A 23816-nucleotide genomic window follows, 5' to 3' on the forward strand; every position below is an offset into this window, starting at 1 on the left:
AGTTATTTAATTTTATCCCTCAGTAACCCGGAAGGACAATGTGAAGACATGTCAATACAAGTATTTTCAAAATTGACAGAAATCTTTAAATGAAATGTAATTTACAAAAGTCATCAGACTATTAATTCAGTACTTTGAAAAAGCTCTTTTGGCAGAAATTACAGCATTTAGTGTCTCTGGATAGGTGTTTGGAAGCTTTGCACACCTGAATGTGGGGTTGTTTTCCTCATTGTTGTTGGTCAATCAGCTCTGTGTGAAGCATCTGTTAAGCCATCTTTTGTAAATTTGTCCTGTGTAGCATCAGTCTTATAAACTGGGGAAAGACATCACGTAGAATGTAAGTAGACTATTAAAACAATACAGTCTGAATTTTACAACTTAAAATATGGCTGCAATTTCTCTACTTTTTTCATGTAGTGTCCTCTTACATGCTTTAATAAAATAGTTAAAATTTATCACTGGCTAACAAACTCAGGGACAACCTTAATCACAGTGTAAACCTATCTGGGCCAGGAACAAACCTAAACATAATCAGCTGCTCCAGTATGAAGTACCTGCTCTCTGGAGGAGGGTTTATTAAATATCTCTCTGCATTTGGCTCCATTTTTCCCTCCGGTTTTGTTCAACCTCCTTGTTGTAGTCACAGATCTACACCACCATACCATGATGCAGCCACCAACATGCTTTACTGTAGTTATGGTACACTGCTAAGTGATGGTTAGTGGCTGGCATCAACACAATTATTAGTTTTTTTTTATGTAACGAATAATTAAATGCAACTTAAACAACTAAAAGCATGTCTTTGACACATGAGTTCTCCACCCAACTGTACTGCCATAAAAACCTGAATAATGGAGGACCATGAAGATAGTCATCATTATTTGTGTTTGCAGAGGACTTGCTGAGGATGACTAGGAGTTTATTTACCTCCCTCACAAAGGGCACATTTTTTAGGTTAAGTTTGGCTCAAGGACCAGTTCTAGAGGGAGTCCTGGTAGTTTCACTTTGCTCCTTGGATAGCTCAACTCTGATCTCTTGGAAGTTCTAAAGAATCCTTTGGATTTCTCTGTTTGCTTTTATAATGTGGGTTGTCAAATCTATATACATGTGTGCCATTCTTGCCTATATCTATTTATTCTTTTTTTTGTCCATCTACAGATTTTATCAAGCGTAGCAATGGATGGGTGTATTTTTGATGGCTGCATTTCACTTTGGGGAAGCCATGTTTTTGTGTTTTCTCTTTATCTATGTGGGATGTTAAGTGTTTTGATTGGGTGAAATTCATTTCTACCGTTTAGAATAAAAATAAATCTAGAAAAAGAGCAAAAAGGGTGTGAATGCTTCCCACTGTTACAGTACTTTGATTATTGAGCTCTGAATAAACAGTTTTTTTCTAAGTGCACTTCCTTTCCTTTCGTTGTAATAAAAAAAGTAGATACCATGATGATGAACGAGGAAGAAAATAAAGCAAATATGTTGACACTTACTTCAGCATAATATGTCACTTCCAGTTTCTCAAATTAGCACAAAGACAGTGTTTGCTATGAACACTTTTATTAAAAGGATTACCGGTAGAAAAGGTAATCAGCAGAGCAGACATCTCTCCATCATCACAATCTGCTGCTGACAACCAATCAGTCTCTCCGAGACAGGTGCGACATCTTAACCCGGCATAAGAAGTAAAACTCAGTGTGTTTACTCAAAAATAATTATTTAAAATATGCATTTTAAGAGATCATGATGCTTTGCACATTGCAAATTGTAGCACACCATTAAGAACCAGTGCTGCTTGTTTGTACTGTGGCACAGAGACACAGCAAGAAGTGAATGCATGACTCATGAGGGAAGCAGCAACATTAAACTGTTAATGATCACAAAGTGTATTTTCAATAATGTTATATTCACTCTACTGAAATAACTGTGTGCACCTCCAAATACTTGCGCTAGGAACATAAACACAGTGGGTAGAAGTCAGTTTGACAGGATCTTTTACTGATAGTGTTAAAGTTAGAAAAACTTGAGCTCATCTTTTGAAATTCTGCTGCAGCTGTGAAAAATCTTGCTTGTCAATTTTCAGTGGGAACACCAAACCATATCAACAGTAAGAGCAGTGGTTTGAGATCACACCCAGCTGATGACAAACCTAACACAATGCATGCAAAGTCCCTAAACTGCAAAAACTTAAGATGCATGAGAACCAAAATTGAGTGAACTTAAAGGAAAAATTCACAATTTGCCAGACTTGTAGTTGACAAAGAATTTTGTCAAACATCTGCCAGTTATGGTAGATTGTTACTAAAATCAATAGCTCTAAAATATCTACCCTCTTCTGCACCATCTTGCATTTACATGAAGTTATCAAAAAGCAACAACTGATTCTTATGTGGCATGTTGTTAACGTCCAAACCACAAAGTCCACAATACATTAGAGCGGTATACAGGAGAAAAACACAGTCAGCTGCTCATAATACAGCATGTGGTGGAAACAATTAGCAGTAACGCAGGATTGACAAAGCATTCTTTTTAAACCATCCTTTCATTGTGTGAGCTTGTGTCTGTACAGTTACATTGGTGTTTGGTTTTCACATGTAAAGAGCGGAGTCTTCAGGTTCAAACAGAAAAAGAGAGGAAACTGTCTTTATTCAGTCTGATTCATCCCATACAAAAATGAAATTTCCCGATCGGCTTGGCAAAGCGTTCTTTTGGCAACTGCTTTCAAAACTCCACCAATTACAACCGAGGAAAGGACGACTGTTCTTTTCTGTCAAAACCATTCAGGGATAGAACTAAAACCAATAGCAAAAACAAAGATAGGACAGCTCATTTGTCAATGTCTGTGTAGGTCCATATCCTATTTGTAACTGATAATTCAAGTATTTTTTGTCATTGTACTGCCTTTGTGAATGACATGTACAGTGTTATTTTGACTATACAAAATACTATGTAGCCATAGCAGACTGGCTGGAGAGAAGGAATATAAAATATTTAATATGAGATGGAGACTTGTAGAAGGAAAGTGTTGACTTGAACCATGATGCCGAACTGACTGCTACAGCCACAATATGAGGTGGTGAGGGGAATGAATGTATGGACAATCAGCTGGATGGAGTGGACTTAAGCTGGTGGTCAACAAGGTGAAAAAGCGGATCAGTAGTGAGAGAGAAAACGGTGAAGAGTTATCCGAATGAGGCAGTACAATGTATGAAGTGTGGTAGGGGGGATGTAGCAACGCCCCCCTCTGTATCCTATCGGTCCATTTCATCCAGCAGGGGTGTGGCATCTCCGGCAAGAGACATGGGTGTGCTCTCGATCATGGGGCTGGGTGATGGCCGTGGCGTCATCCTCTGGGCTTTCTTCCGCCCTTCTGCTTCTTTCTCCTTTAGCCACTGCTCAGCCATCTTGCCCCAGTCCACTGCAGATGAGCTGCTGCTCGGCCTGTGGGGAGGAAGGGCAGAGGGGGAGGTGTTTTATTAGAAAATGTATGAAAGAAAATGTGAGGATATGGCAGACTGCAGTTTAGCTTAAAAGCAGTTTAGACTGCTTAGCACCACCAAGTGGTATAAAACTGCATATTGCAAAATAAGGAGTTTAACCATCAATTCAGTCTATTCGACACCTTGGAGGTGAGGGCAACATTTGTAAGTGAATGTAAAAGTTAAATCAATCAGCTTCATTTTCATATTAAAACATAACAAATAGTTAAATATGTATGGCATACAGATCCCCTGCAGGTACTTACTTTGGCTGCGGCTGCTGTTGTTGTGGTGTCCGTCCTCGGGATGAGGTGGAGGATGACGGCGTGCCAGATGAGTGGCCATGATGGCTGCTGTGATGGCCAGGATGGCTGTGATGTGGCAGGTGTGGGTGGGCATGTGTATGAGAGTGTGAGGACTGAGGGGTAGAGCCTGGGTACTGCGGCGTACCCAGAGCCTGCTGGCTCGGTGTGGTGTAGGAGTAGCTGGGTGTCATCATAGGTGTAGCCATAGGCTGCTGTGGTGTAGCAAAGACCTGGAGAGAATCAAATATTGGTAATTGAAGATTGTCACCCAGACATTTAATATTCTAGCACTTGTAGTTTAAGTGCAGCTATTAGTATTTCAGATTAAAGAAAATGGACACTTATAGTCCATAAAACCCTAAAATTAATGTTAAATTAGTCTGTTAGGAGCCCTTAGTATCTCTCAGACAACCTCTTTCTTTCCACAGTAGCTCCTAACATTAAAGTTGTCCTTACATGATAAGCAGAGGAGCTTCCTCCCCCTCCTGTGCTGCCACCGTAGCCGTACTGACTGGAGCCCCACTGTGCAGGAGTCGTGTTGGGATTCTGGCCCTGGCCCGTGACTGCAGCGATGGCACTAAACATCTGAGAAGTCATGTTGCGTGGGAGGGCGTTGACAGCTCGTGTCAAGTCTGGGGGAAAAGAAGGGAATACATTTAAAAATGGTACAATCAACCTCAACTTGTGCTAAATTGTATACTCCTGTGTGGAAAAGGCCAGGACTTGCCTGCAATGTTGATATTAGCTGGGGTGGCATTCAGGGAGGCAGGTGTTCTCGTTCGGCTGCTGTTGCTGGGAGTGATACCTTTGATTGGGGAGAAGATGTTTGTCATCTATAGTACGTTTCAATAGTTTCATTATCTCACCAAACTGTAGGAATAACGCTTTAATACCTGGCACTGGCTCTTGATAATGGTCCTTAAACCAACGGAATAGTCCATTTACAGTAGGAAATATCTGTGAACGATAGCGGAAACCATCCGGGGTGATGGTCACATACTCAATCCTAAAAGGAGAAATAAATAAAATGACATAACATTACAGTCTAATAGAAACCTCTTAGATCATGTCTTGAGGATAGTATGTGGAGATTGTCATATAATTAGAACATCAGAATGTGACAAATAGTTTCCATGACATCATATTGGGAGACATTTGTTAGAGAAATTTACATTCTGATAATTTTTATAAACATTTGTCTTCATATTAATGCAATGTTATGTAACATTGCTAAGGTTAAGTTTAATTTGAGAGCCGTGCCAGACAGATAGCACTTGTATCCTGTGTTTGTCAACACTGCAGAACCCAGTCCAACTCCAAATGAAGGCTAGTTTCTGGTTCCAGAGGCAGCCCTGCTGCAGTGAGTTAGTTTAGACCAGGACTACTCAATTCAGTCCTATGAAGGCCACAGTCCTGCAGGTTTTCAATGTATCCCCGCTTCAACTCACCTGACTCAAATTTAATGGATCCAACAGCCTATGAAGTTCTGCACAATGATTCCTTAATTTGTGTCATGTGTGTTGGAGCAGGGATTCCTTCAAAACTTGCAGGGCTTCATTCCTCATAGGACCGAACTAAGTTGCCCTGATTTAGACTTTTTAGAATTTTTTTCCATGCATGTACTGTCCTCACACTCAAAACCTACAGCCTACAACCTATAAGGTGCAGCCATGAGGGCTGAGCAGAGTAAAAGCACACTTCTACAGACTCTGTATTGTACTCTGTTCAAACCATTTTCCCACTACAGAATAATAAAGATGCAAAAGACAACTGGGGTTTTGTGGAATTTATTGCTTACAGATTTTTTAAATCGAGAATTTCTATGACAAGTTTTATAGATGAACACAGAAAAAGAAATTCTAATTATTGCCTTAATGCTCATGTGCAAGTAGTTTGAGGGTATAGTTGTTCCAATATTATAATAGCCTGTCGGCCCTTCTAGTATAAGCAATATAACAGATGACGGCTTTCTAATCTGGGCAATGCCTTTGGGGGTTGATCACCCAGGATGATATCAGTCTCTATTATATACAAGCGATTTATGTTGTGTAGGAGTGTACTGTGAAATAATGTGGCACTAACACAATTACTAAAAAAAATTCTATGAATAATGTAACTATTGACATCCAGGCTAGAGTTGTATGATATCTATGGTATCTGCCTGTCAACACACAGTATATCACTGAGGGTTTAAAGAGGTGGTGTCCAAAGTCGGTCCTTGAGGGCCGCTGTCCTGTATGTTTTCAGTGTGTCCCTGCTCCAACACGCTTGACTCAAATTAAAAGGATCCAGCAGGAAAAGCTCTTTACTTATCATCTACTACCTTTCTGCCAGCATTGACTACTTATCTGAGTCATTCCAAGTAATCCCCAAAAAAAAAAAAAAAAACCAAACCAAAAAGAAAACATCTGCTCACCGAGGCTTTCCACGAGGCTGGTAACCCAATATGAATTTTCCTGGAAGGTCTTTACAGGCAGAAATAAAGTAAGGAATAAAAGTAGGCTTCTCCCTCTTAGCCCGGATCAAAAACTCCTCCATTTTCTATCAAGGAGAAAACAAAATGAGCTATTAGAATCAGCAGAACATATTTGTTATGGTTCCAAAAGTGGGATTAATATTATATATTTTATAAAAAAAAGCAATGAAGACAGATTAAAAGGAAAATCAGTGCATACCTCTTTGTTTCCCCCATTGCAATCCTGGAAATACTTGTGTCCCAGCAGATCTCGAGCAAATGAAGCCATTGGTTGAATGTACCGAGCAGTGATTTCATCCAGATCCTCAAACTCCTGCAGAGAATCATAAACACTCATGAAAAAGATGCAGAGACCAAATCTTTCAAAAACTTTCCCAAACACATTTTCCATATTTATGAATTGCAACATTTATAAACATTTTACATTTTAAACCAAGAAGAAAAAGTGACTCACTTCATTGTTAATCCAGAGAGTGTGTCCTAAGCTGAAAGCATTCTCTTTGCCTTCCTCTCTCACATCTACATGCTGGTAAATGCCATCAGCAACCTACAAAACACACAGTGAAGAGGAAATATGTTGTCAAGCAAACTATACATTAACGTACTTTTTGCCACATCTTCTTAACATTTGCTCAAAAGCTACAAACACTATAAACCTTCTGCTGCTCATTTTTTCTCTCATCATTATAGCACATTTTCAGATGAATTTCCAAATGTGCCAAGACAACTTTATTTATAAAGCACTTTAAAAGCAGTAGGTACTGACCAAAGTGCTGAACATTAAGTATACATAAAACATTTAAAAGACATAAAATACACTTAAGAACATAACAAAATAAGACCAAAACTAAAAAAAAATCAAATAAATTGGCTGTATTTCTCCATATTTTTCTTACTTTCCAGGTGACTGTGAGATGGTTTTCTCCCTTGCTGCTGGGCCTGATGATCAAGTCTCCCTGGTCCAGGGTCTCCATCATCTTCTCTGCCTGGTTGAAGCTGATATTGTGGAAGTTGGGGTGGGCGATCACACGCTTTATATATGCTGTGGAGACCCATCATAAATAATTGATAAATGGATAAGTGATGCAAAAGTAAAAATTCTTAGTTAAACAAAAAACAAAAAGAAAAAAATGGACTATTTTAGCTTTACTATGCTAACATACTCACGTGTTCGATGTTGCTTCTTTTTGAGCTCTTCCTCATGTTTCTGGTCCTCAGACTCCGTGTCAAAGTCATAGTAGGTATCCTTAGGGAGCTTCCACTCGTTGGCTTTGTCCATCAGATCTGAGGTGCGGCATGTGAGGTCAACACTGAATTTCTCTATGTCGATTTTCATGATGCGGCAATGAACTGTCATGCCCACCTTGAAGGAGGAGAGCGAGGAATAACCAATCATTACACTTGTGCCACAACAAAGTAACAAAAATAAAATTAAAATTATGGATTTATCTGGACTTGTAATATGCCTAGCATCAAGAGAAAAAAATCTTTTTGTATCTTTATTTATTTTTGTATATTAAAATTATTCATATGTTAAGGTGAAAATGACCAGACAAATGAGAAGCAAAACATCACTGAAAAGCATCAGGAAATCACAATCAACAATGAAAACAATCGCTCTTCACCTTGACCCTCTCCTCAGGGTGTTTGACCACTTTGTCACTGAGAAACTTGGTGGGAATGAATCCCTGCACACCATTATCTAATCTGGACCGCACCCCAATGGCCTGACCTGGACATGAGCCGCTGTCAAAGTGATTCCAGACCTAAAGCATAAGAACACAAAGAAAACAAATATATGAAACCCTTTTGTTTATTCTGTCAATCAAGAGTTTCCAACAGAAGAAAACTCTGATGTCTAGTACCTCACTAAGTTCAGGGAAATTGTCCTGTTGGCAGAAGGGACACTGCCACAGGCCGGTTGAATCATTTCGGATGGCCTGGTCATAACTCTCTCCCTGAGGCCGGCGGTGAGCAATACCAGTCACTACACTGGTGATGAGCTTTCCTGGATGGAAATGAAGTGAGACATCAGTCATTACCAACCATAACTTCTCACAGTTCTTCTTAGTCTTCCTTCCTTTACACAATTAAACCAGTTTTTTTGTCTAACGCTGATGGTTGGATCTTTGGGGATGTTCTTTTCAATCAAACATGCACAACTGCCTTCTATGTACCGATATAAAAGGTCTCTGGGGTCTCCTTGGTGAGCATGTTGAAGACCTCCTCAGTGTTGGGAACTCTGTAGGGAACTCTGAGGTCTTTGTACCTGCAGCTCAATTCTGCTCTGATGTCATACAGTGTAATTCCCTTGTTGCCATATCCCTATGAGAGGGGGAAAAAAATAAGAAGGACAAAGCAAAGGCAAAATGAAACACTTAAGATTCTGTTCCCTTTATAGATTCCTTATAATAAATATGGTGGCTTTTTCTTTTTGTCTGTACTATAGTCAAAGCAAAAACACACAGACCTGTCTCTCAAGTTCCTCAGCAAAGGCATCAAGATCCAGATCTTTGAGACGTTCTGGATTTTCTAAGATCTCCTCCAGAGCACCAGCTGGGTTTGCATCTTCAGCAGACTCATCATACTCCAGGGCATCAACAGCCATCTTGCGAGCCCACTCATACGTCTCGGGATGGACACGAGAACCATCCAAAACCTCGATGTAGGAATCCGTACTGTCAGAAGAGATTGAAAGAGGGAAAAGAAAAATGCTGATTTAAAATAAATTCACAGCAAGCTAAATCCAAACTGTCTAACATCTTTAGGGTTGTGGGAAACAATGATCTGGAAATTTCACTTGAGACAAGGTACCAACCTGTCTCCTAGTGATGCAGTGTCGATCTTGATGAAACCGGCACAGTTGATAAAAACTTTGGGTCCCATGTGACACATTGTGACCAGCTGGGTTCTGTTTTCCAAACGAGTGTTGTTCTGCTTTAGAATCTGAAAAAATGAAAGAACAATACTTATACTGTCAGCAGATAACACATTGCAAGTTAATACGGTTATAATGTCTCTCTTTTATAAGCACACAAATTCCTACCTTGAGAAGATGGGAGCCTTTCCTAGGTCCCAAACCACAGACATACTGGACCAGGCTCTGAGTGTGAGGATGGGCAATGGCCCTATTCACATCCACTCCAACCTCGTTGACACGGTTGATGAACTCACAGTAAAGGGCACAGAGCAAATCCTCCTTCACCACATGTTCCTGGAAAACAAGAACAAGTTTTACACAGATATGTTACACGCAGGAACAAAAACAAATTTGTCAGTTTTTAGACTTCAAGCAATATTTCATGTTACAGAAGGACAAACATTAAACAAACATGACAGACAAGACTATCTAGGAAATGCAAAATGACAAGGCTTAAAGAATAAAGTTATTCTAAACAATTAAATCATAACATCAAAATAGAGAAAATACAGCCAAAAACACACAGACACAAAAACAATATAATCCATCTCGTCTCTCACCTGCAGCGGGTGTAGCTTGAGGCAAAGAATATCCTCATCAGTGCTGCAGACCTGAGCATACTCTACCAGGGGATCCTGGATCTTCCTGGCTATGGAGACAGCCTGTCGCAGCAAGGGAGGATAATCCCTGAAATCAGTCTGTACGGAGAAAAAATAAAGTGGGATCAGAAGAAATTAAACCACCTCTGCAACAGGCCAACTATGAAACAAATGATATAACAGTGTTTGTGTGTGATACGTCTGAAAAGTGAGGTGTCAAGCATTTACGTATTTACCTCAGACTTCTTGCTGTTCATGTACAGAGTGCCCAATTCATTGTCAATAAGTTCCACTCCCACAGCAGGCAGAGAGGACTCCTGTTCAAGTTCACTGATAGTCCTCTTTATATCCTCCATGATCATTTGAGCATCTCTGAATAAAATTGCCTGTTGTTAATATTTCAGCCTCTTGTCAACTCCTTTGAAACTTTTAAACCGCATGCAAACATGTTGAACAACATTTTTCAGTTTTCTTTAACCACAGAATAAGATTTTACCTTTGATAGAAAGACCATATTTACATGGTGTTTTACACTCTCATTGACCCCTCAGATCAATTTTACTCAACAAGCCACATGCACCCATTCACACAACAATTCTTTGTCTTTACCATCTCATTTTCAGCTTAGGCAGTTCTCTGCCATACACACACTAGCAAAATGGTGGACACGTCCAGCTATCAAACCACTGACTTTACAAATGGCACTGACTGCTCTACATCCTAAACTTCCGCAGCCTGATATTGGAAAGGAGGTTGTTGTTACATCCTAATGTATTTTTATTTATATTTAAAGTCACTATGTAACCTGCATTGTGTATGATTACAAGAAAATTCAAGAGAATGCCACCATTTTCCTCTTTCTTACTCAAATTCATGTTCTTGTCAGAGGCTGGGCTGCTTCATTTTCCTTACCACTCAATAAAAGGACAGCAGTCCACTCTGTCAAACTGGCTGCTCCAAAATGTAGTACACGCCTTTATTCTTCATCAGTACAGTAATGCATCAGTCTTATGTGTCTGCAAAGTGTGGGGTCAACACAAGGTTGCTTGATTTTTCACTCATGAAAAATGTTGCCCAAAGGGTCTGAATGTTGCCACAAAAATGTCAAGTAACCCAACAAGTCTTCCTTCCCTTGCATGGCGATGCACTGATTCTGTGAATGCGTATAAAGAGGGTGTAATGTGTGTTTGACACTGTGCTTGAAGTAGAAGCGCTAAACAGCTGTGCTATACATAGATGTGCAGCAAAAGAAGACCTAACTATTTCAATAGTAAAGATTTTCTAAATGAAAAAAAAATGAGTGGATGGTCAGATATACTTTGCTGGCTGTTAATTTGGTACTTCGTGGGAAACTTTGACACATTAAAAACGAAAACTTACCGATTTTCTCCAGCTACAGCAACAACATGAGGTTTCTTGCTGGACAAAAACTTCTTAAGATTTTCAATATCATTGGCCTGTAGATGAAACAAAAAGAGAGCCATGTCATACAGATGCTTTTTCTAAAGATCTAAATCTTTGGATCTAAATGTTTAAATAAAATGCTTCCACAGTGGATCATTTATCTTTTCTGCTTGTACCTTCTTCTCTCTCTCATCCTCCCTAAAGGCATTTCTCCTCTTCATGAAGTAAGGCAGACGAAGGAAGTCCACAACCTCTCCTTCCCCGTTGATCAGAGCACAGAAAACAGGTGTATCCCTGTCCGAGCAAACATTATATGTATATATAAGACAATATTAATACAATGGCATGAGTAGAAATGGCTTTGTTTTTACTTTAAAGATGCAGTACACCAGGGGTGTCCAGCTCCGGTTCTCGAGGGCCACAATCCTGCAGGTTTTCAGTGTTTCTCTGCTCCAACACGACTGACCCAAATCACTGAGTCATTGATTGATTCATAGGCTGTTGGATACAAGTGTGGTGAAGCAGGGAAACAGTGAACAACTGCCGGACAGCCGCCATTGAGGACTGTCTTTGGACACCCCTCAAGTACACTGTATTTCCTAAAATAAGCAAATCCTTAGGGAATAGCACCAACAAGTTAAGCTTCATAATGTATGTAGGGAGGGAAAACAATATTGTGGGAAACAAACCTGCTAGGAGCGTAGGCAACACCCAACACCCTAATGCCTTTCCCCTGGCTTTCATCCATCAAGTCATCGTCTTCCTCAACTTGCTGATCTGGCCTGTAAGGGGCCACCTTAAGCCAGTTATACAACCGGCGACAGCAAGACTTTAAGAAATGAAAAAAATTATGAGTTCCCAGGTTATAAATAAATAAACCAGAAAAATTGCGTAATGATTTCAGATTATTCTAGATTATAATTGCACTAATATGGGACAACTGCTAAGCATTTGCTGTACATAATAATAGTAATAATGCTATAGTAATTAAAAAATCCAGTGACTTCCTTAAACACAACAGTAGATAAGACAACTTACCTTAACAATACTTTCTTTGGCCTCAGCAATCAGTTTGCTCTTCAGCTCCTTGGCCATCTGGGGGTAAAGGAACTGGTTGAGAGCTCTCTCTATGGCTAAAGTTCGCTGTCTGTTCCACTCTTGCACCTGGTGACTGAACTCATCCCTGTAGTAGAACTGTTTGATCTCATCGAAATATGTCTGGTCCCCAGCATACCTAAAAGACCGGAGGAAATACAGAAAAGAGGAAGGAGAACAGTCTTGGTATTACCAGTCATAAATTCAAAACTCTAAGTTTTACTGACAGGAAAGATGGATAACAACTAAAGCTTACATTGACATGAAATTAAACTCAGAGAATCATTCCAGCTTATCAACTAATATTTACATCATCAGTCAAGTTAGATTTTGAGTAGATGCTATAAATTATTTCTCCAAATGAGACAATAGTTGGTAACATAAGAACCCTCAGCTGATAAATGTCCAAAGGTTAAGAAGTGTACATGAACAACATCTGACAGGAAAGATCTGACTTTTGAACATTTGTATATTTATCATTAGCTTCATCTAACTGAATATACTGAAGTTCATACAAGCAGCCAACATCCTTAAGATCTGCTGATAACCACAAAATAATGTTAAAATTAGGGCTGGGCAATAAATCGAATTTATTCGAAATAAATACGAATTTGAAATTTATGACAATTCATTTTTTTTTATGAAAAACTATATTTTTTTTCCCCTCTTTAATATGCACCACTAATTCATATCGCCCAGCCCATCTGGCTGACCAAGACTGCCTCCTTACCCTTTCACCCCTATAAGGTCGATACAGACGTCAATGGAAAGAAGTCCCTCGTCCTCTGCCAGGCACATCTTCAAGAACTGTTCCCCATTCAGCTCTTTCACAGGCTTGTTCTTAAGATACTTGAAGGAGTAACCGAAATGAGCTTCGTCTACCTCCTATTGGAAAGTAACAAGACGGAACAACAGCTTTAAAAGGGTGCCCAGATCAAATGTCTGTTTTGTATCCAACAACGCCCCCCAAATACATACCTTTTTGCCCTTCTTTGTAGGTTTTATGTTGATCTTGGCCCTCTCCTGGAAGGTCTGACGGAGAACATGTCTGACCAGAGGTTCTCGAGCAATTTGCATGGCAACCATATATCTGGTTCCTTCCAGTACTGCCTCAGGAGTAGAGAACTGACTGCAAACATAATCTTTGGCCAGCTCTAAAGGCTCAGCAGGGAACTGCTCTGTCTCATGACGCTGGTAACTGTCTCTCAGATTCTCTCCAAACTGCTCTGGAGTCAAACCAAACTTTTTAGCCAGGCCATCTGTGGAAAAAGAGCAATAGCAATAGAGGTAAACGCAGTACAGACATTCAAATTCTGAGATTGGGCTGCTGGTAGTAGAAAAAGTGACTAACCGAGCCCCACACTCTGACAGATGCTGTACATATCTCTTCGAGACGCCAGCTTGAGATCAGGTCCTTTCTGTTCCTCTTCTTCTTCCACTTCCAGTTCTTCCTCTTCACCTAAAGATCAGCAACAGTTTATTATAATACAGCGAACACAATGTTGCCTCAATTCTGAGAAAAAAAAAACATTTCTGCAGTTTCAATCAATAATCATCTAATGACCCTTTTTCATCTTACCATCTTCTGACACTTCTTTGATCTTCTTGAGTCTCTTCTTGTTAGATTTTGCTGCATTCTGCATCTTGGGGATGTCTCGACCATAGTAGAGCAAAAAGTGATTGTAGACATCACCCAGTTCTTCAAGAGTCTGCACATCTTTCAGCCTTTAAATATAATGAAATATGTTTGTGTTAAAGCCAACAAGGGCCAAAATAATAAGTGAATAGCCTAATCTGGACTAATGATTTTATTTTAAGAATATAATTTAATCACATCTAAACTTGCTTATTGTAATCACTATAAAGTAGAGCATGTAGGGGATAATCCTCTCCAGCTGGCACTGTTATGAAACTGTACCTCTCCATGTCAGCGGTGTCCAAAGGACGGATGCCATCAGCCAAAGGTTTGTCAGGGTCAGCAGAGATCTGCTCAAACTGGTAAGACTGCATCTTCTGAAACAAGCGAGTAAGGTTCTGCTTCCGGGTCTTCAGCTGAGTCCACTGGCAGGGAGGAGGCAGGTTTGTAAGGCAAGAAAGTTAAAGAAAGCATTTGTATACAAAGTTGATTCTAGTAAATGATAACGAATTTAAAGTGTCAATGCAATTTTTCTTTCCTTTTCTCTTTCTTTTTTTAACCAGTTGCAGAATTCATTACTTTTAAGTTGGTCTGTGTTTTACTCCTGCAAAAATATCTTTATCAATTATACCTTTTCATCCCACTGCCACACTTTCCACAGGTCATTGATATTCAGCTCTGGCTCCACATATTCTTTTCTGTAGAAAGCTATGAAGGGAACCTGAAAAATAAGCAAAATGTAACTATAAAAGTACAAAGTTTTGATTTACCCTCAAAGGCAGACTGAGATTGACTTGAAGCTTGAAAATGAACAAAACTCACTGTACCTCAAACTGTTGATTCCTCATGAAATTGAGGGCTTCTTTGATCTTGGCAATCGTGCTGGGCCCTTTCCTGCTGAAGTTTGTTGTCGTTCCTCTGTCAAGATAATCTGTACTTTCCTTTTGATGGCAAGGAAGAAAAAAAACTTGATTATTTTCTTTAACAATAAGGGAAGAGTTTATGATAATCAAATGATTTAATTTTTAAAAGAGGATTCTAAGCAGGGACGATAAAAAAAATGTTTGTTTTTTTTAAGAGTAATCATCTTTCTAGGTTTGCATGGAACTGCAGTAATGACAAGTACCTGCATGGAGATTGTCAGAGTGGAGAAGCCATGTCTAAAGATCCATTCTGCTTCTTCTTCCAGCTCATCATCCTCAGCAGGTTTAACAGGGATGGATCGTAACTACAAGAAACAAAACCACTTGATTAAGATACACCTTCAGACAAATGGAGTGAACATGCTCACAATTCACAGACCAAGTGACACACACCTGGAACCTCTCAGGCATGTCTGTGGACCGGATCTCATTGTCCTGGTCAGTCATGTGACTGCTTTCTAGCTCACTAGGCTCATAGATTTCAAAGATGCTCTTCCTCCCCAGCCTCCTCTTGGTCTGTTTCTTGGGTCGGTCCCAGCCCTCTTCATCCTGATCTTCTTCCTCCTCTTCACCTTGGTCATAAGCATCTGCATCAAAGTCAGCAAAGTCGAAGTCGCCACCAAAAATTTCCTGGGCTTCCTGGAGAGCTCTGTGAAGTGATACATGAAGATTTTAACTCATTTAATAGTAACCTTATCTTGATGATGATGGAGTGCAATTACACTTGTGCTAAAAAAAAACAAAAAACAAACAAACAAAAAAAAAAAAAGATTGTGGCACTGGCACACGCAGTAGCTCCAGGCTCACGACTATTTACGTTTGTTTTGGTTTTCACCTGCATTTTTAAGGGTGGAGGCCTTAATCCAGTACAGAAAGGCTGACCTGCTGGAACTGGGGAAAAACTATGTTTTTTCTGCATCTCCAAAGCTAGATTTTATTCTCTGCCCAGTCTCTTTCTTGCCAACGCCAAGTCTCTCGCCAGGAAACTGGACCAAATTTGGCTGAGGATCGTCTCACAAATAAGCTGACAGCTGTGTGGCAATCTTCGCCAAGACCTAGATGGACAACAATATCCCCGACGCAGCGATGGAGCTAGCAGGGCACTCTCTGTTCCATGCCGACTGGACTGCTGCTTCAGGCAAGACCAAAGGCAAAGGTTTGCCGCTGTACGTTCACAACTCGTGGTGTACAGCTACTAACATTATTGGAAACTTCTGCTCACCCAACCTGGAATATCTGGCAGTAAAGTGCAGACCAGTTAAACTGGTTAAAGAACTCAGCTCAGCCATGATCATAGCGGCCTACATACCACCACAAACTAATGCTAAGTTAGCACTGAAGGACCTGTACTGCCTGATCACTGGGCATATGAAGGCTATTCCAGAGGCAGCTGTGATTCTGGCTGGGGACTTTGACCATGTGGAATAAAATATATCCTCCCCAAATTCCACAAATTCATAACTTTCTGACAAGAGACCTTAATATATTGGACCAGGTGTACTGTAACATTCCAGAAGCATGCAACGCTGCAGCAGCTCCTCACCTTAGATCATATTTCTGTGGACCTGATCCCTGCCGACAGACCTCTGATCTGCAGGGCCAAACCCACCACCAGAACCATTCAGATTTGGACTGAGGAAGCTAAGCAAAGGGTTCCTTACAGGACTGCTTTGAGCACACAGACTGGGGAGTGTTCAAAGGGCGGTCTGGATTGCCTGCAACTCACCTACAGGGAGAACCGTTCTACGGAGGATGCTGTCTCGATAGCACTTCACACGACCCTGACTCCTCCAGCATTCAAACACCTATGTTAGGATACTGTTTGTGGACTTTAGCTCAGCCTTTAACACAGTTCTCTAAGACGTGCTGGCCCTAAAGCTCTATAACCTGGGTCTGTCAGCATCACTCTGCACTGGGATCAGTGACTTCCTCACTAACAGGCCCCAGGTGGTGAGAATAGGGAAGTCAACATCTTCACCACAGATCTTCAACACTGGAAGCAGGGTTGTATACTCAGAAATGCCCTCTTCACAAAAGACTGCTCTGCCATCCACCCCACCAACATGGTTGTGAAGTTTGCAGATGATACCACTGTGGTGGGTCTCATATTCAACAATGATGAGACCCATTACAGAGAAGAGGTCCAGAATCTCACAAAATGGTGTTCCAATAGCAATCTGGTTGTTAACATCAACAAGAGAAGGGAGGCCATAGTAGCATGCACCCAACCCTCCACAGCAACACACACTGAAGGTTCACACCTTCTCAGACTAACACGCGCGCGCACACACACATGAACACACATGAACACACACACACACACACACACACAGTAGGATGCACTTTATCCACACTGTAAATATTACTGTCTACTGTCAATTCTTATTTTCTGTAACTATAAATGTGTTCTTATTTAATTTATATGTTTTATATCTTCATTTTTTACTTATTTATGTGTGCCTGTTCTATTTCCATTTTCTTATTTATGCATGAAACTTGTAATGCTTGCATAATGACAATAAAGATCTTGAATCTAAATATTATTTCCTCTATAGAAAAAGGTTACCAAAAATCCATGAATAATGCTTTTTGAAAGGATGAAAGCCGCTTGATAAAAAGCTAAATTTCCAACACTCACGCATCAGTGTATCCTGAGAACTTTTTGCCCCTCTTTTTGGTGATGGGTTGGCCATCATCATCCACGATAAAATCATCTATGTCTGTGGAACAAAGGCACATTTTAACCCTAGCAAATTTCAAACAAAGGCATTTTGAAGTTGTATGTATTATTGTTTCTATTACTATCATTGCATTACAAAAAAAAGTAATGAATTTACCAACCTGATTCCTCATCCTCTCCTTCTTCATCATCACCTGGGTGTTGGAGGGGCTCGTCGACAGCCTCGCCCTCCTCCAGCTCACCTTCACCATCACCATGAAAGATTTCATCTGCAATCAAGTCCTTCTCATCGTCATCTTCTTCATCATCATCCAATGTTTTCACACGGTCATATTTCTTCTTCTGTGACACAAAAAAAGGTACACCATCAGAACAGCCACATTACACATTTAAAAATTTTATTAAAAGACGATAAAAGGTAGAGCTGTTTTTCTTGAAAGAAACAGTTACTTAATAAATGTATTACCCTCCGTTTAACTTTGACACCCAAATTTTCCTCAATGAGGTCAAGATCATCATCATCCAGACAGTCGTCATAATCTGCAAAGACAAAAAGTCTCAATAATAGAAAATGGCCTCAAAATACATTGCGTCCTCTTACGAGAGATTATACTTCTTATATACATGTCTAGAAATATAACATTTTGTATAAAGATTGGTATAAATATGCCAAATTTAACAGTAACTCAGTATCCATATCATCAGTCGGCATAGCTGCTGCAAGCCACTATTATATGTTATATATATAAAAAAACAACAACAAAAAAAAAACCATAATGACCATCCTTGACAAAGAAAAGAGAAGATAAAGTCTATACCTGCACAGAATCAAGATACGCAACATCGGACCAGATTTTAGATAAAAATATGTGGGTGTGGAAAAATAAGAAGGAAGTTGTTGTTTTGCATGATTAACATATGCTATTATTGTTGTTATTGATTATTGATTCCTTAAGAACATCCTCTTTTATTGTAATAAGGAGCTCAGTTTAAAATCTATCGATTGACTCATTCCAGTAGAAGGGAAGGTAAAAACAATTTAATCAAATAACATCAGTTGTTACTTTATTTACCAATTTTATATTATGCTGAGAATTCACTGCGGACACATATGGCAAAATAAAATGAACCACCTTAATTATGACTTGCAGGGTATTTAATCGCTTCATCACGAGAGCCTCCTGTAAAGGGGGGAGCATGAGATGTGTGCAGTACATAAAATCTTTGCACATGCTAGGAAGCACCAATCCTAACATAAAACATGTCAAAATCATGGGGAGAAACTCAGATAAAAGACTTTACCAAGCGGTGGCATCCCAGTGAAACACAATTAACAATTGACAAGCCCCAGTGCCCACTTCAATGTTTCTGCTAATTTCTCTACTTCAAACAAGTCTTACATTTGCTTTTGTGGTTTAAAAAAAAAAAAAAAAAAAGTTTTATTCCACCTTGGAACTATGGAACTTGGAACTATTTTGGGGTTCACTTCTTTCTGAATCTTCATGGTGTTTCTAAAGTGTATTTGTGAGGCTATCCCTCGATTCTCCTGAGTGATGATTGATAGAGGTGTTGATCATCAACATCAGCTGGTGAGTTGTAAAGATATTTACCTGCATAACACTTCTATTAACACATAGGTAAAACTGTTCAGGATAACTTTTTGTTAGCTACCATTATTGCACAGCTACTCGACAGATATTACTAATTCCTCGATTAATTACTATCCTCTAGTTTTCACTCAAAGTAATGAGGTTTTCTCTCAGGAGATAATAATTAAATTGTCTACTGTGTTTAAGATGAATTTATTTAGACACAGTAACACATATTTCATATGTCTTGGCTTTCTTTGGACACCAAGATTATACATACAGCCTTGTAGGTATGAAGATATAATTGATTTATTTTGGGTGTGACATTTTAGACAGGAGGTAAAAAAAAAAAAAAAAACAGGCCTGGTGATGAAGAGGTTGATCAGTACTAATCTAAAAGCTTTTAAGACTGCTAAAAATCATCAATGATTTTATTTGAAATATATATATTACTTGTATTTGAACACATTTAAAATACTTATTAGATGAGAGGAAAGCTATGAACGGCACATCAGTAAACATATGAGGCAGCAACCGCCATCAGCATGCTATGTTTATTCACTGTGAATGCTCTACCCGCATTCATGGTCTCATTATGTAATTTTCCAGGCTCATTACCAGGTAGCAGAGCAAGGAAACACCACAACATGTAGCTGAAGGGTTGAATTTGAAAACGTCCACAATAATATTGTAGATGTTCTCAAATTCAGCACCTCCAGAAAACCTCTACAAAATCTCAAGGCAAGAGCACCCATTTAGGAAACCTTAAGTAAGAAAACAAAGTTACATAGCAATCTGACATGGCTGCTTTTTATTTATAGATAAAAGTAATGAAAAGTAAGCAACATCTATCAATATAATGAAAACTTAAAAAAAAAAAAAGACTTACTGCGCTTTTTACGTCGATGCCTCACTTCCTCTTCTGAGTCGCTGCCCTCTCCACTTCTATTCCTTTCAGCTTCCTCCTCCTCTTCCCCATCATCATCTCCATCATCAATTAGACCACGCAAATTTCCATGCTCATCCTGTTCCTCTGGGTTGTCAACATCTTCCTCCTCATCTGTTGTAAAAAAGATAGGTAAGTTATCAACATGATATCCAACTTCAAGAATTAAACACATCTCCTAAGTCAAAGCTTTCAGATCTTACCATCTTCCTCCAAAAACCTCTGGGTCTTCTTGGGCTTTAGATCCTTCTCCTCAAACTCTTCCTCTGATTCCTCTGCCTCGCTCTCAATAAATTCTGACATGACTGCTGATCTTTGGAAAACATGTAAAATGTAGTTAGAATCAACAAACATTGAAGTGATCTCCTACATTTGTCAGAAATGTTAAAACCAAATACACCCCCAAAATAATAATTGTTACAGCAGTTGTGCTTCTTCCTTTCCTCTTACATAAATTAAACTTTGGGAAACCCCATTTTAAAAAACACTGCAATCATTATACATACAACTCTCACTGCATTGCAAAGGACATTTTACTATTAAAACTGAGGATTCTTGTTATTTCCAAGTTTTAAAGAACTGTCCATTTGTAACTCGAGCATATGTGTAATCCTATCCCATCAGCTGTGGCTTATTTACTTGATTACCTGTCAAGTAATCTAATAAAGATAACTCATATACACGTACATTTCATACACAATGATATGTGAAAAATATGATGTGAGCTAATGCCCTTTGGCGCATTTAGAACAAAACTTATAATGTAATATTTTACTAAATAAATAAATAATAGAAGCCAATATTACAAGTCTATGTTTGTAGTTGACATTTTCATCGGTTTTCACTCTACAATTGTGTCGTAATGTCTTAACAACTGATGTATCTTGATAAGGAGATGTGGAAAAGTTGAACCTCAGGCAAAAATGTCTCTGGACGCTGACTTGAATAATAAAAAGAAGTTTATTACAAAAGTTCAGACATCAAAACAGATTTCTGCAGAAAAATCTGGAGGTCCCGAACCAGAACGAAGACCCCAAGACCTGATGTAAAGTTCTGTCTTATATATGAAATGAAAAATACTTTATTAATCCCAAAGGGAAATTTGGTGTAATATGGTTTAAACAAAGAAAATTCCTCAGTCCTGTATCCTCCAATCATAGAGTTTGTATATAGGATGTTCGTGTGCGTAGAAGACATGTTCGTGTGTGAATCCAGTCTGTAGGACAGAGAACCTTATATGGTAAATCTTGAGTGTGTATCATAAAAATGCCATGCTTAGATCCCTCACAACAACATGAAAGAAATAAGCAGCTTTAAAAACTATATCTGGGTGTCGCAATGCGTATACGCCACATCGTTGTATACAGACAAAATCAAAACAAACAAAAACAAGATAATTTGCTTTAAATCTAATTATGTGCAATGTTGTGTAACTGACATATAGTTTTACAATCTAACATTTAAATCCGAATTCAATTGGTAAGGTTACCCTTGTGAGTTAGCATCAACTAACGACGCTAATCACTGCTACCAGTGTTAGCAGCTTAGCAAGTGAACAATCTTTCAACAAGTATCTAGTTTTTATTTTACCAATTTTTCCTTCGAACTTATTTGAGCGTAGCATGCTCCGATAAGCATAGCGCGTATAACTAGTAGAGATTTTTATCAGCAGAAATTAAACGAGGCCCCTGAAGCCATTTCGAAATATAGCATTAGCTAGGTAATGCTTTAGCATAGCAATGCGTTAGCCTGAACAACAACAACCATCATTGGCTTCAGCAACCATTATCTATACAGCACAACATAGACATCGAAAAGGAAAAGATGACTGTGAAATTTGACTTACCCGCTTCACTGTGTTAATACAGTCCGAATATGATTACAATGATAAAAACAGGTTTGTGTTGTGTTTTGTCGAAGCTTGCACTTGTAAAAATGGCCGAGAACTAGCGGCGTGATGACAATTCCGGTGTAACGTCAATTTCTGTTACCCCTCAAATTGTTCGTCCTCCCCTGTGTTAACACCAGCACCCTATTTGATGTGCGTTATCACTTCCAAGTGAATAAAATAAAATAAAATAAAATAAAATAAAATAAAATAAAATAAAATAAAATAAAATAAAATAAAATAAAATAATCACATGAACAAATTAATTATTGTAGTAAATAATAAACAATGTTCTTATAAGTTGCAGTAGCTTTTAAAGTTAAATACTTAGAAATGCCACATAGTAGAAAGTTGCATGACGAAATGAAGAGATAAAAGGAAAAATACTTTATCAATCCCAGGTGGACATTGAATGTTGAAGGGTTTTGTTGTTGTTGTTTTAACCAAAATAATAATAATAATAATTGTTCCAGAGGGTGATGGCAGCTGACAGGAATGACTTCCTGTAGCTTTTGGTTTTGCAGGGAACTTGAAAAAGCTTCTCACTCAACATACAGTTGTTTTTTGCTTTGTTGTAAAGGGGATATTAAGAATCATCCATTATTGTCTATTATGTTCAGCAGCTTTTGCAGCATTCTTCTCTGGACAACCAGCACCAGTGGCTCCAGATTTGTCCCAGTACCAAACAAGTTTCCCTGATAATTTTGTTCAGCTTCTTGCAGTCAAACCTGCTGTCCATGAATCAGCTGCAAATCTGATTGCACTTTCCATAACAGACTTATAGAAGATATTCAACATCTTGGTACAGACATTGAATGATCTTAGCTTCCTTAAGGGGTAGGGACTACTCTCTGCTTTCTCATAGATGGCTTCTCTCCTTCTTCACCAACAGACAGCACTTGGTAAAGGTCAGTAGCACATGCTCAATACTGGCTGCAAACAGTATAGTGGAGTCCCACAGGGATGTGTGAGCTCACCTTTGCTGTTCACCATCTACACCAATGACTGTGTTATCAGAGCACCTGACCACCATCTCATCAAATTCTCTAATGACACAGTTCTGGTGGCTCTGTTGACTGAGGAGGGGAAACCAGAAGCTTTCTTTGACAGTAAGCAGCTTAGTGGAGTGGTGTGACCAGAATGCCCTCATACTGAATCCCACCAAGACAGAGGAAGTCATCTTTGGAACCATGCAACATACACCAGCTGTTGTCATGATATATAACAAACCCATAAAAAAATCTTCATCCTTTAAATATTTGGGAGTGCACATGGACAATGCCCTTTCATGGTCCCATCATGTGGATTACATCTGCAACAAAGTAGAGCAGAGGACCTATTTTTTGAGGAGATTCAGGTCCTCCACAGTTTCCGCAGCGCCACCATACTAAACATCCTGCATTATGGAGGTCCAGTTTGACTCTGTGGCCTCTCTGTCCAGCTGAAGTCCTGGACTCTGAAACAGATGAACAGCCGCTCCAAGGTAGTAGGTCAACCTCCTGTGGAGAGCTGTTTCTTTAATGACTGATCTGCACATACTCTTAGACTGGCAAATACGATAGCTGCAGATCCCTCTCATACCCTCCATGAAGAGTATCAGTGACTCCCACCAGGCAGATGCTTCAGGGTAATTTTCTGCAGGAGGAATAAATATAAACCACCTCCTGATCAGTACGGGGAAACCAAGGAGATGGTGGTGGATTTTTGCAGAAGCTGGTCTGCTGTACCCTCATCCATCCATGAACATCTAGGAAACGGACATTGAAAGAGTAGATTCTTATACCTCAGTGTTCACCTAAACAATAAACTGTACTGGACTCAAAACACGGTTGCAGTGTACAGGTTGCATGTGGTGGCATCAGCCATTTTGTATGGTGTGGTC

The 23816-nt window shown here is 39.3% G+C and overlaps 1 protein-coding gene across 1 annotated transcript; it reads right to left on the bottom strand.

Moving 5' to 3' along the window:
• Positions 1–1541: 1541 nt before the first annotated feature.
• Positions 1542–22010, bottom strand: supt6h (SPT6 homolog, histone chaperone and transcription elongation factor). Its single transcript, XM_042007734.1, has 37 exons — positions 21893–22010; positions 20250–20359; positions 19990–20160; positions 17978–18051; positions 17673–17853; positions 17470–17551; positions 15225–15480; positions 15035–15136; positions 14736–14849; positions 14540–14629; positions 14191–14333; positions 13852–13997; positions 13624–13731; positions 13251–13531; positions 13003–13157; positions 12216–12411; positions 11867–12006; positions 11354–11471; positions 11154–11230; positions 10010–10145; positions 9735–9872; positions 9301–9468; positions 9073–9200; positions 8725–8932; positions 8432–8579; positions 8120–8262; positions 7880–8020; positions 7422–7617; positions 7151–7296; positions 6709–6801; positions 6454–6567; positions 6195–6319; positions 4672–4784; positions 4506–4583; positions 4235–4410; positions 3740–4008; positions 1542–3435 (listed from the first exon to the last, which is right to left on the bottom strand). Exons 2-37 carry the CDS (start codon positions 20347–20349, stop codon positions 3246–3248), a joined length of 5244 nt encoding a protein of 1747 aa, XP_041863668.1. The 5' UTR covers positions 20350–20359; positions 21893–22010; the 3' UTR covers positions 1542–3245.
• Between the last annotated feature and the right edge of the window lie 1806 nt (positions 22011–23816).

The sequence above is a fragment of the Melanotaenia boesemani genome, chromosome 15, assembly GCF_017639745.1.
Source record: "Melanotaenia boesemani isolate fMelBoe1 chromosome 15, fMelBoe1.pri, whole genome shotgun sequence".
NCBI lineage: Eukaryota > Metazoa > Chordata > Actinopteri > Atheriniformes > Melanotaeniidae > Melanotaenia > Melanotaenia boesemani.

Bases quoted from the DNA above. Each gene is read 5' to 3' on its own strand.
- supt6h (XM_042007734.1), bottom strand. From the start codon at position 20,349: ATGTCAGAATTTATTGAGAGCGAGGCAGAGGAATCAGAGGAAGAGTTT. The intron at 15,481-17,469 runs GTGAGTGTTGGA...ATCACTTCACAG, and splicing joins TTCTCAGGATACACTGATGC to AGCTCTCCAGGAAGCCCAGG. The intron at 8,580-8,724 runs GTCTGTGTGTTT...CCCCTCTCATAG, and splicing joins CTGAGGAACTTGAGAGACAG to GGATATGGCAACAAGGGAAT.